The 12,530-nt window shown below is 40.2% G+C and overlaps 1 protein-coding gene across 2 annotated transcripts in view; it reads right to left on the bottom strand.

Annotated features, from left to right (window-relative positions):
• Window positions 1-12,530, bottom strand: part of XRCC5 (X-ray repair cross complementing 5) — a 95,103-nt gene that overhangs the window by 36,700 nt on the left and 45,873 nt on the right. For both annotated transcript variants that reach the window (XM_017973703.4, XM_054257915.2), the window contains exons 15-16: window positions 6,831-6,924; window positions 4,975-5,044 (exon numbers count right to left, since the gene is read on the bottom strand). In XM_017973703.4, the coding sequence (XP_017829192.2) occupies window positions 4,975-5,044; window positions 6,831-6,924 (164 nt within the window). The remainder of the gene's footprint in view (window positions 1-4,974; window positions 5,045-6,830; window positions 6,925-12,530) is intronic.

The raw sequence follows: 12,530 nt of genomic DNA, 5'->3' as shown, positions 1-12,530 counted from the left end.
AAACAAGGTCCTTGAAAGAGAGAATCATCTCATTATAAAGTTAAGTTACATTCCATCCTTTTATCTGTCCCCATATATCTATCCTTTCTGGCTCTTAAGGCCCTCATAAAACCTGTTTTTGACACACCAGGAACATTCAAGCTATTTTACATAATCTCCCATACTCACTGGGAATTTATAAATTCAGACATAATCACACAGGAATAGTCTGGAGGCAAGTAGTAATGTGGCTTTTCCTTCTCCAACCTGCTATATTTTGACTATTTTAGCATTCTTCCTAAGTTGGGAAAGGGCAAGGAATTGGAAATCCTGGCATTCCTCCTTAGCAACTCTTGATCACTTGAGTGGAAGATGTCCAAACGAGTAGATAAACTCAATGTGAAGAGCCTCTGGAGATTCTCTGAAACCAAAACTACAGATAACAAATCCCAGATGACAGCAATAATGCACTTATGAATAGTGTAAGCAGGGAAACAACACTACTTTCACAACTGATAGATGATTATTATACATAGAGTTGTGGTCAAAATGTTTTCTGAGCTGGGCTTGGTGGGTCACATCTGTAATCCCAGCACTTTGGGGATCGCTTGAGCTCAGGGATTCAAGACCAGCCTGGATAACATGGCGAAACCTCATCTCTACAAAAACTACAAAAATCAGTCGGGTGTGTGGGTGTGCACCTGTAGTTCCAGCTACTTGGGGTCGGGGTGCTGAGGGGAGAATCACTTGAGCTCAGGAGGTTGAGGCTGCAGTGAGCTGTGATCATGTTACTGCATCCAGTCTGGGCAACAGAGTGAGACACTCTCTCAAAAAGAAAAAAGAGAGAGAAAAAATTGTTTTCTATTTTAACACTGTGGTGACAGAATGGTGATGGGTAGAGAGAATGGAAGAAAGGTACTTTCCCAACTCAGGAAGGGACTGAGAAAAGGGCAGCCAGAAAGAACACACTTCCTAGGGTTCAGGGCATTGGTTATCTCCTCTGCCAATAAGCTTAGAACAAGATACCTCCCTCACACTGAAAACCAGAAGTTAAGAAAATGTGTAGCTGCCCACTATATATAAACTGCTGAGGTCGGGGAGAGAATCACAAGATTCTCAGTTTGACTATGCTACTATCAGGTCTGAGAAAGAAGTAACTATGCCCATATTTTAGTTTATAATGATAGGTAAAAACAGCCAAGTTCTACCTAAGGGTCAAACAATCTTACCAACTGTCTATTGCTAATCACTTTTGACAACTGAATTTTAAAAAATGAATTTACTGGAATAAAGGGGAAGGGATTCCTGTCTCCCCACCCTGGACAGAAATCTCTCTAAAAGATCACTACTAGGGAAGAACTCTTTGGGCCTGCAAGAGAAGTGAGTCTTGGCTTATAAAAAGATGCCCTAGTGGGAGAACACACAAACAAGATGCCCAAAACAAAGAACAGGACATCAACAAAGAGACAAGTTGTTGAGCTGGCAAGAAAGGCAGAAGGGAGAAAAGGGAAGCCAAGTTAGAACCATAAGGAGAACTAATTGCTAACAAGCAGTCCCATTTTCTGACTGCTCTGTGGAGAGCCTGGTTTTGTGACATGAACAGAAGGCTCTGATTTACCAAGTCTTAGTTAGACGGAGGTGAGCGGGACATCCTTTTTTGAAATACTAGCAACATGCTGGGTCTCAAAGTCACATTCAACACAAAAAGACAGTCTATTCATCAAAAGTCTTATCAACGGGCACAAGGTTTCAGATACATAACCTTATAAATGTTGTTTTAAAAAGTGTAGGAAAAGAAGGCATTAGGAATCAAAAGAAACATTATGGCTAAGGAAAAAATCCAGTATTTGAAAGAGACATGTGTTTGAATTCCTATGTGATCTTTGGGGAGAATGCATCTCCTCCAATTTTACAGTTTATCTACTAGTAAAATGGGGATAATACTTATTGTAACTAATATGCTATCTATCTTGATATTTTCACAAGACTGCTTTGGATCCCCAAGCCCACAGCCGGGGATAAGGTATATTTTCCTCAGTTGTGAGTAAATTTTCAGAAACTGACTCTCCTGGTCTCTTCAGACTCTGGTTTCCTGTGCGCTCAGGTACTTTCTCTGCTCTGCATGAAATAATGCCAGACACCAAACTGACTTTTCATCAGTTTCCCCAAATACTTAAACGTAGCATTTCCAGAGTTTTACTGACGCCCAGTAATTTATGGTCATTAGTCTGGAACGTTTTTCGTAAAAGGCCGTGACTGTGCATAAATTTATCCACTTTGTCTCCCTGCCTCCTTTTTATCCTCAGCCCCTCTTCTCTGAACTAGATAGTTTTTCTACTTCTATGCTGAGGAGCTTCCCTTGCCTCCAGAGCCTCTGTACTGGCCAACCAAGTCTGGAGATGGAGACTCATTCTCTACCCTAGCACTTATCAAAGTTATTTCCCCAATAAAGCAATTCTCTCAGAAATTCTGGCAAAAGCTGTTAAAGCGCTAACATTTTCTTCATTTCTTTTGCTATGCAGGGTAATTAGAATAACATAATAAAGTGCTAGCACGATGCCTTGCACATAGTGGATATGAAACAACTAGTGGTTGCCACATAATGGTGACGACAGCTAGATTTAGTCCTTGAAGAGACCATGCCTAAACCAACCACAGGGTCGACCTTGGACTTGAACACAGACCCAAATGGGGGACCTTGGACTTTGACTGGCTGAGGCAATTGTCAACATACAATTGAAAGCTAGGAAAGACTCAATTTTCCTTCAAAAACACAGTAGTCTTGATAGACAATAGAGTTCATTGACTTGTCACAGTAGCATCTCTGCCCCTTTCCAAACACTCGGTAACAATATGCAGCTGAACAGACACAAGGTGTAATACTGTGAAAGTCCCTTCATCACTCCACCACATTAAAGAGATAAGTTCTGAAGTACTGTTTTCACTAATCCTTCTAGAAAACTGTCACTGAGAATTTTAGATCTCCTTCTATTTTCATGAAGTTTTGTTTTGTGTTAAAACTGAAAGTTTTTCTCCTATATGGCAACTCTTAGCAGGACAAAAAGTTCTTCCATCTCAAAAGACTGCAGACATCACTTAAAGACTGCAGATTACTATGATAATAAAGCTGTTCTTCCTCAGGAGATTCTTAGTGGTCTGCCAATAGGATTAGCTTGGTAGACTGTAAGCTCTCTGTGAGGCTCAGCTGCTTATGCTTGCCTCTGGGCAACAGCACAGTAGATGTGGGAATCTTGCCAGGATTCCTAGATTCTAAGTAGTAAGGTGCATTATTAGACCTATTGCAGGTAGTAGTGCTTCTAGGCACCTCATTTTTGGGCCAGGCATGGTGGCTCAAGCCTGTATTCCCAGCACTTTGGGAGGCCAAGGTGGGCAATCACTTGAGGTCAGGAGTTCCAAGACCAGCCTAGCCAACACTACAAAACCCCACCTTTGCTAAAAATACAAAAATTATCCAGGTGGAGTGACATGTGCCTGTAGTTCCAGCTACTCAGGAGGCTGAGGCAAGAGAATGCTTGAACCCAGGGTGAAGGCTGCACTCCAGCCTGTGCAACAGAGCAAGACTGTCTCAAAAAAAAGAAAAAAAAGAACGTAATTTTTGGCCAGGCATGGTGGCTTACACATGTAATCCCAGGGCTTTGGGAGGCCGAGGTAGGAGGATTACTTGAGGCCAGGAGTTCTAGACCAGCCTGGGCAACAGAGTAAGACCCTGTCTTTACAAAAACTTTAAAAAGTAGCCAGGCATGGTGACACACATGCCTTTAAGTCCTGGCTACTCAGGAGGTGAGGAGGGAGAATTACTTGAGCCCAGATGTCCAAGGTTACAGTGAACTATGATCCTCCCACTGCACTCCAGCCTGGGTGACAGAGTGAGACCCTGTCTCTTAAAAAAAAAAAAGTCATTTCACTGCCCCCAGCAACATGCTGGAAAAGAAAGTTCTATACACACATGAACAAATATAAACACTTATATACACAGAAGTCAGCTCAAAGACAGGCCAGACCTGGAGTAGCAATAATAAATTTAACAATTTATACATAAACCTGCAGGATTAACAACTGCCAGTTGCCACCATTCAAAGGGTAAATTAACAGCAATCTGAATGCAATCAAGTGAATGAATGTTAGTCCCAGACCCTCTGTGCAGCCCTAGAAGCTATTTTTATATTAGCCACAGCCTTAATGAGATTCTAGGTACCATCTGATAAAGAAAGTGTCCATGTAGCCATTTTGAGGATTAAATTTAGGGGCAGCATCAAGGTCTTTCTGGGTCTACTATAAATACGCCCCAACCTCTTAGGAATGGAACAAGAATTATGTGTCTCTGAAAATAGGAAGATGTGGCTGGGTGTGGTGGCTCATGCCTATAATCCCAGCACTTTGGGAGGCCGAGGTGGACAGATCACTTGAGGTCAGGAGTTCAAGACCAACATGGTGAAACCCCAACTCTACTAAAAGTACAAAATTAGCCAGATGTGGTGGTGCATGCCTGTAATCCCAGCTACTCGGGAGGCTAAGGCAGGAGAATCGTTTGAGCTCAGGAGGTGGAGGTTGCAGTGAGCCGAGATGGTGCCATTGCACTCCAGCCTGGGTAACAAGAGCAAAACTCCGTCTCCAAAAAAAAAGAAAAAGAAAGAAAGAAAATAGGAAGTGTGAAATAAAAGTGTTTTACTTATAGCTCACTCACAAAATCTCAAAATACTTAAATGAAGTGGAACTAAAAGCTCCAAGGTTTTGGCCCAAAGGTTTTTAATAGAGACCTACAAATTAGTCCCTTTTTGGGAAAATCCATGCTGAGTTCACCTTCATGTGCTCATAATGTTGCCTCAGTGAGCTCCCTAACAAGGGACAACCACAAATCCGCCAGTAAAAAAAAATGCTAAAGTGTCACAACAAAAGGCTACAGTTCTTAATCTAGACTTTAAATCAGTTGTCTTAATTAAACAGCTTCTCTTAAAAGCAAAGCCAACCACTCACCTTCCTCAAAGCTGGCTTTCTTCTGTTTCACTAGAACACGGAAGTTTTCAGCAGGATTCACACTTCCAACCTAGAAAATACCAACAGGTTATAAACTTACAGGTATTTCTCTTTATAGCAGCACCCCAAGCAATACAAGATGACTTAATGTAGTAAGTGTGCTCTTATAAAATAAAACCAAAGACAAAGAGAAGGGCTTTTCTATTCATTTTCATTTCCAGGTCTCTGTGAAAGGTGGACAGATTCCACTAGTCAATTAGCTGCCCTCTATGCTTTCATTCACTTTGCTTTCTTCAAGCTGATTTCTTTCCAGAGGGGTCAGAAATGTATTACAACTCAAGCCACCAGCCAGCACAGCTGGAGGGCTTTCTGTAGCGCAGACTGCCTGTATATCCTGTCACCCAACCAATTAGAAAGGGGGGGATTATGTAGCGTGGGGTTCGTTCCGAACACATTTGCCCCACTAAGATGACATGAGAAACACAGCTTAGTACCCGATTCGCCAAACTTCCCATTAGTGGGACTACGGCTGACCCTTCGGCACTAAAGTTTTGGTAGAATATACAAGCATATCCAAGCTGAGTATGTCCTTACGAAGTAAAAACAGATTATGTACAAAGATGTTCCACAGTGCTGGGAGAGGAAGTGTGAAAAACGAAACTCTGCCGTATTATATGGAACTTTCTGATTATACCTGTTTTTAATCTGCTGACCCCAACCCTAACCAGGCCCAAGAACCACTTAGCTTATAGGAAAGAAAACAATGGGGTTCCAAAATGCACTACAGTTTCCAGTTTGCTCAGGTGTAAGAAGCAGAAAAGCTCTCAGAACAACATGACTTTTTCCTTTATTATTCTATATAAAACATCTAAATGAAACCTAAATCATTTTTCACACATTCATTTTTTCTGAGAGAGTTTCTGTTTTTGGTAAGAATAAAGGCATGCCCTTTATTCCCTGACTATCCTTCCTAATAAATATTGCTAAAAAGTTTTTGGCCAATTTTTAAGATCTGTTGATTCACACTAATGCTGCTTAAAAGAAAGCACTATTTGGCTGGGTGTAGTGACTCATGTCTGTAACCCCAGCGCTGTAGGAGGCTGAAGCTGGAGGACAGCTTGAGCCCAGGAGTAACATACTGAGACCCCCACCTCTACAAAAAAATATCCGGGTATGGTGGCATGTGCCTGTAGTCCTAGCTACACAGAAGGCTGAGGCAGGAGGACCACTTGAGCCCAGTGTACTCCAGCCTAGGTGACAGCAACACCCTATCTCTAAAACTAAATAAAATATTCTTCCTCCTAGCTGAGCAAGATAGATAGATAGATACAAAGATAGATAAATAAAATAAAATAAGGTAGTATTTTAAAGTTTGAAAAAAACTTTTAATTAAATAAAAATCTGATACTTAGCTTGGGGAAATCCTAAACTTATGAATCCTGTTCTGAAGTTGTGTGTTAGAAAACAGGAAAGTTATACTAACTTAAATTGTATGTACTTGAAGATTAAGACATATCACTAACCCCCACTTATCCTATCAGTTTGACTAGTTGAAAAGCTGCAAAATGAAGCCAACAGTAAAATCTCAACACTGAGATGTTCCATGTTCTGTAGATTATAAAGAGCTCTATATACCTTATGTCATATAGTGAATTCTGTAGGTAATTCATGACAATAATTACTTAAAGGAAGAATTATGGAATGGGTCTTTACGGCTTATACAGAGCAAGGACCAGAGAAAGTGATCATGATCTTACTTGAAAGTGATAAGAACAGACTAACAAAAATTGATGCACTCTCCCTCAAGCCCCAACCTTCCAGCAAAGGGGGAAGCACACTGGGAAAGATTTGCTTACAGAGGTGACACTGCCTTCAGCCAGGCTGGAGATGCTGAAGTGGGCTCCCCCTTCCTCAGTCTTTAATTTTTTAGCAGTGGGTCCATCTTCATGGCTAGAAAAAAAACATTTCCCTTAAAATAAAACAATACAAAACCAGAATTGCTGTCTGTTGTGAAAAGTTAAAACTTATTTTCCAAGCCCCAAAAGAAGACGACGACAAGAAAAACAACAGGTGCATGTAGTTGTTTTACAAACAAGCTGCTTCTCTTTCCCAACCACTGGGCTCCTAAGGGCCTAACTTGAAGCAGCCCTGGCTTGTCTCACAGCAGAATGGGAATCAGAATTAAGCAATCACATCAAAAAGTCCTTGCAAAAGATGAAAACTGCAAGCACAGGTAATGGAAATTTAACATGTAAGTATGAAATCCATCTACTCTAGAGACATTATATTCTAGTTCCTGTCTCAGAATTGACAGCTATTAGTGTTCCATGTACACAGAAACCTTTGTGTCTAACAACCCATTTTCTCCATCATGTATGTTAGAGCTTTAAAAGCTTCTGTTTACAACTGTCAAAACTTAGTAGACAACCCTTAATTAATTATGCAAGAGCTTTCCCTCTTAGAGAAATCTTAAACTATAAAAAAAAACTTCCCCAAAAACTTTCAATTTCATTTTTTATAAACCTAATTCTATTTTGTGCAGTATGCTAACCGTCCAATAGCATCTCTGTGCTAAGAAAAAGTATATCAAGCATCTTGTCTCAAGTAACATGCTGGCTTTAACAGCCTGTCTTAAAGTCAGGAGGAGGTCAAGTTAATTGCAAAAGAGAAGAAAATCAAATCCAAAGACTCTGCCTATTCTCCCTCAAGCTGCCGAATATGAAGAAATGAAGATTTTTCTCCCAGAGAAAGATGCAATCTGGGGCAAAAGCAGCCATCAGAAATGGCTGACTGATATGAGAAATTAGCAATCAAGATCTAGAATTTTTAAAAATTCATTTATTTTGACAAATAAAAATTGTATATATTTGTCAAGTACAAACTATGCATTTATTGTGAAATGGCTAAATTAAGCTAATTATCATATGCATTACTTCATTTACTTATCATTTTTTAAGGTGAAAACAGTTAAAATTTCTCAGGGTTTAAAGACTAGTATTTCTAAATGTGTTAGTTTTTTTGCTCAAAGCCCCAACCTTCAGACAATGAGGCTCGAAAGAGGTTATCTTAAAAATGAAGCAAGAGGCCAGGTGCAGTGCCTCACACCTGTAATCCCAGCACTTCGGGAGGCCGAGGTGGGCAGATCACCTGAGGTTGGGAGTTGGAGACCAGCCTGATCAACATGGAGAAACCCCATCTCTACTAAAAATACAAAATTAGCCAGGCGTGGTGGTGCATGCCTGGAATCCCACCTACTAGGGAGGTTGAGGCAGGAGAATCACTTGAACCCAGGAGGCAGAGGCTGCAGTGAGCTGAGATGGTGCCACTGCACTCCAGCCTGGGCAAGAAGAGAAAAACTCCGTCTCAAAAAAAAAAAAAAAAAAAGAAGCAAAAATAAATTTTAAAAATAAAATGAAGCAAAGAAACATAAAACATACTTGGGCTTCCTCCATTTCTTTTCTTTTTAAATTTTATTTTATTTTTTTGAGACGGAGTCTCGCACTGTCATCAGGATCGAGTGCAGTGGCACAATCATCGCTCACTGCAACCTCTGTCTCCTGGGTTCAAGTGATTCTCCTGACTCAGCCTCCAGAGTAGCTGGAACTAGAGGCCCAAGCCACCACACCCAGCTAATTTTTATATTTTGAGTAGAAACGTAGTTTCGCTATGTTGGGGAGGATTGTCTCGATCTCTTGATCTCGTGATCCACCCGCCTCGGCCTCCCAAAGTGCTGGGAGTACAGGAGTGAGCCACCGCGCCCGGCCAGCTTCCTCAATTTCAATAATGAATTTCCTCTTACAGGCAGGTAAAAGAACTAAAGTAATCATCACAGCCATATATCCATGAATTACAACTTTCACTACTTGGCATCTTTCACATTCACCACTAAACTTTTTCCCTTTGAGAGGGATAGAAGGGCTAAGTAGAAGACAGAAAGGTGGGAACCAGGAAATATTACAAGGGATAAGTCACCCAGAATCTTGCAAATAGAATAAAAAAATAAAAGCAAAGGCTTCATGGCAAAAACGGAAGAAAAAAAGCAGAAATCCAAGGCAGAATAAAAGTCCATTAGAAGTTGGGTCTGTTTTAAAAAAAAGATCACAGTCATTTCAATTAACCTTTGCCAGTTCTTCCCAAGCGACAAACCAACAACATTGAGCTACTGAAGAGCTGGAGTCAAAGGACCCGGATTCTAGTCTCAATTTTGCCACTGATTAGTCCTGGAATGTTACACCTTCTTGATGGCATTCAGTATGTATTAATTTTTATCTATCTAGAGTTTAGAGTGTAGTAAGCTGCTAACCTCTCTGAGCTTCAATTTGCTCCTTAGGAAAACACTACAGTGAAAAGCACCATCAGTACAGCAACCATTCTCTTCCAAAAATACAGATTAGCTTATATAGTAGTGTTAAGCATTACACATAAAAGGCTAAGCTTTGTGGGAATATAAAATTGAATCGCATGAAGAATTTCTTAAACCCTCCAAAACGAGGTTCTAGGGAAGGAAGGACAGAGGCATATATACAATTCTCCAGCACCAGGCAAGTAAAAAGCAGCTCCAGTCATACGTAGTAAATAGTGAAAGTTTAGTATGGTTAACATTCTCCAGGCCAAATCATTTAATAGCATTATTAGAAATTTTGCATATACTAAATTCATAATGTCTATGTGAAGTGGGAAAGGGGAATGACTCTCTTTCCTAAGTTATCTATGAAGGCAGTAAGAAAGTAGAAATTTATCCACACAAGATCACTGTAGACATAAATGTCAGCAGTTGCTGCATTTAAATGGTGAGACTATGGGTAATTTGTTCTTTCTCCTTTTCTCATTTTCTCATTTTCTTTCACAAATATGTATAAATTTTGCAATTCACTTAATTAGCCTAATATTTACTGAATACATACTATCTGCCACTAAGCTAGAACCTAAACTCTCCAATACACAAAAATTAACACACCATCAACACCTTCAGCCAAATTAAAAAGTATATATATAGACAATTAACAAAATACTATTTTTGTTAGTGATAACCTATCTCTTTCAGAGAATAGAAAATAGGTGATAACCTATCGCTTTCAGAGAATAGAAAATAGTTGTATTGGGCTAAAACATAAGCTGCAAGCTGGGAAGAGGTGAGAGATAAAGCTAGAAAATACATTAAGTAGGAGCATTAAAAAACGTGAGGAAAGAAAATGGTTTTCTCTAGGCAGTACACGTGCTTTCTGTCCTCAGTCTGGTGGCTTCGTTGCAGGGCACACTGCTCTCAGCTGATCCCTGCCGAACTGTGGGAACGGCTGTCTGGGCAGGATCCTTTACAACCCCTTCTCTGCTCCTCCATCATCACAGGAAATAAATCTCTCTCGAAACTCTCTGGCCCCCTCCCAGAAAGGCAAGAAGATATTCAAGAGCCCTTCCATTTTCCCTGCAATGGGCACCGAGCCCAGCATTTGTAGCACCCACTGTTGGCAGTGTGGCCAGGTGTTATGTTGAAAAATGGCTAGAGGAACATGTGGTTGCTCTCATGAACATGGACTGTTTTTCTTTTTGGTTCAAGTGGAGCAGCAGCAAAATCCTCATTTGAAGAGTAAACTTTGTGCAGTTGTACAATACAAATCATGGAAGTGTGGCGGAGTAATTGCCGTGAGTTATGAAGCTTATGTATTTGGGGTCACTACATACAGGCAGATGATGCTAAGAAGTTATGTCCAGATCTTCTACTGGCACAAGTTCATGAGTCCCGTGGGAAAGCTAATCTGGCCAAGTACGGGGAAGCCAGTGTTGAAGTAATGGAGGTAATGTCTTGTTTTGCTGTGATGAACATGCCAGCATCGATGAGGCTTATGTAGCTCTGACCAGTGCTGTCCAAGAGAGACTACAAAAGCCACAAAGTCCGCCTGTTTCAGCAGACTTGTTGCCAAGCACTTACATTGACGAGTGGCCCCAAGGCCCCACAATGGCAGAGCAGACTCTTCAGAAAAGGTAGCTCCAGGGCCAGGTGTGGTGGCTCACGCCTGTAATCCAAGCACTTTGGAGGCCAAGGTGGGAGGATCACCTGAGGTTGGGAGTTCAAGACCAGCCTGACCAACATGGTGAAACTCCGTCTTAAAAAAAAAAGAAAAGGTAGCTCCATAACATCATATTCCTTCTGCTTCCTGCCTTTGGAACCTGCTTTGCTTGGTCATGCTGATTCTCCTTGGAATAACTGAAAGGAAACTTACACTATAGCCTGAATCAATCAAAAGGACTCACATGGAAAGATATACTAATTTTCTTATCTTTCCAGGTACATGGATGTTGAAAAGCTGCGAAACTTGTATGAAAGTAAATTTTTCTTTATATATAACTAGGGCAGGTTAGTGTTGTCAACAGAAGGCAGAAGGTTGACTGAGCACTTTGTCACTGGTAGCTTAATTCCTATCATTGTAACTTACTGTCTTGGCTTCTTCTATAAGAAGGGTGAGCTTTTTAAAGGAGGATCTCAGGTATAGGGAGTTCAGTCATTCAAAGTTCCTAATCACTTCTTAGCATATAATCACATATGGGCTGCACAAGGCCCTTCTCATTGTATTTTACTACTTTTCCCCTTCATAGTGATTTTCCCACTCCCTCTGCACCCCACTTACCCTCTTATACCTACTGATATATCTTAGATGTGTATTTATCTTTATAAGTTACCCAATACTGTTTTTTAATCACAAGGTGATTTTGTACTATTATGGATCTCATTCTTTTTCTTAATTTTCCTTCAATGCTGACCTTAGAGATCTGTCCATATGGCTGTATTTATACGTAATTGATGGCTTTGACGGCTGTTACTTGCAGTTTGATCCATGATATGGATTCACCATGTTTACAAACCATTTTCCCTAGTGACGAGTTCAGTAGTTGAGTCTACTGTTCTATTGTAACAGTTTACATTCCCCCTTAGCAGGACACAGAAGTTCTTATTTCTCCCATATTCTCACCACAACTGGTATCACCTAATGTTTAAAAATATTTGCCAGTATAATGTTTTTCTGTTTTGTTTGTTTTACATTTACCTGATTACTAATTGAGACTGAAGACCTCTTCATACACTTATAAGCCAGCTGAGTTTCTGCTTCGATGATTTGCTTATTTATAATCTTTGCCCATTTGTCCATGGAATAATTGAAAAATTATTTTTTTGATTTTTAAGAGTTCCTTCTATATCCTGTATATTTTGTTTTTGTTTTTTGAGATGGGAGTCTCACTGTGTTGTTGCGCAGGCTGGAGTGTAGTGGCTATTCACAGGTGTAATCATGGCTCATTGCAGCCTTGAACCCTGGGCTCAAACCATCCTCCTGCCTCAGGCTCCAGAGTAGCTGGGACTACAGGTGTGTGCCATCATGCCCAGCTAATTTTTATATTTTTTGTAAAGACAGGGTCTCACTATGTTGCCCAAGATTTTATATATCTTTTTTCATTTTCTACTTGGTTAATGACATGTTATAAAATAATAAATGGTTTTTTAAAATAAGTTCATTTTTATTTATTTTTTAAAAAGAAAATGGTTTTCTCTAGATAGTTGGATTATG

Source organism: Callithrix jacchus, chromosome 6, assembly GCF_049354715.1.
Source record: "Callithrix jacchus isolate 240 chromosome 6, calJac240_pri, whole genome shotgun sequence".
In the NCBI taxonomy this organism is placed as follows: domain Eukaryota; kingdom Metazoa; phylum Chordata; class Mammalia; order Primates; family Cebidae; genus Callithrix; species Callithrix jacchus.
This window is presented reverse-complemented; position numbering and strand designations above follow the sequence as displayed.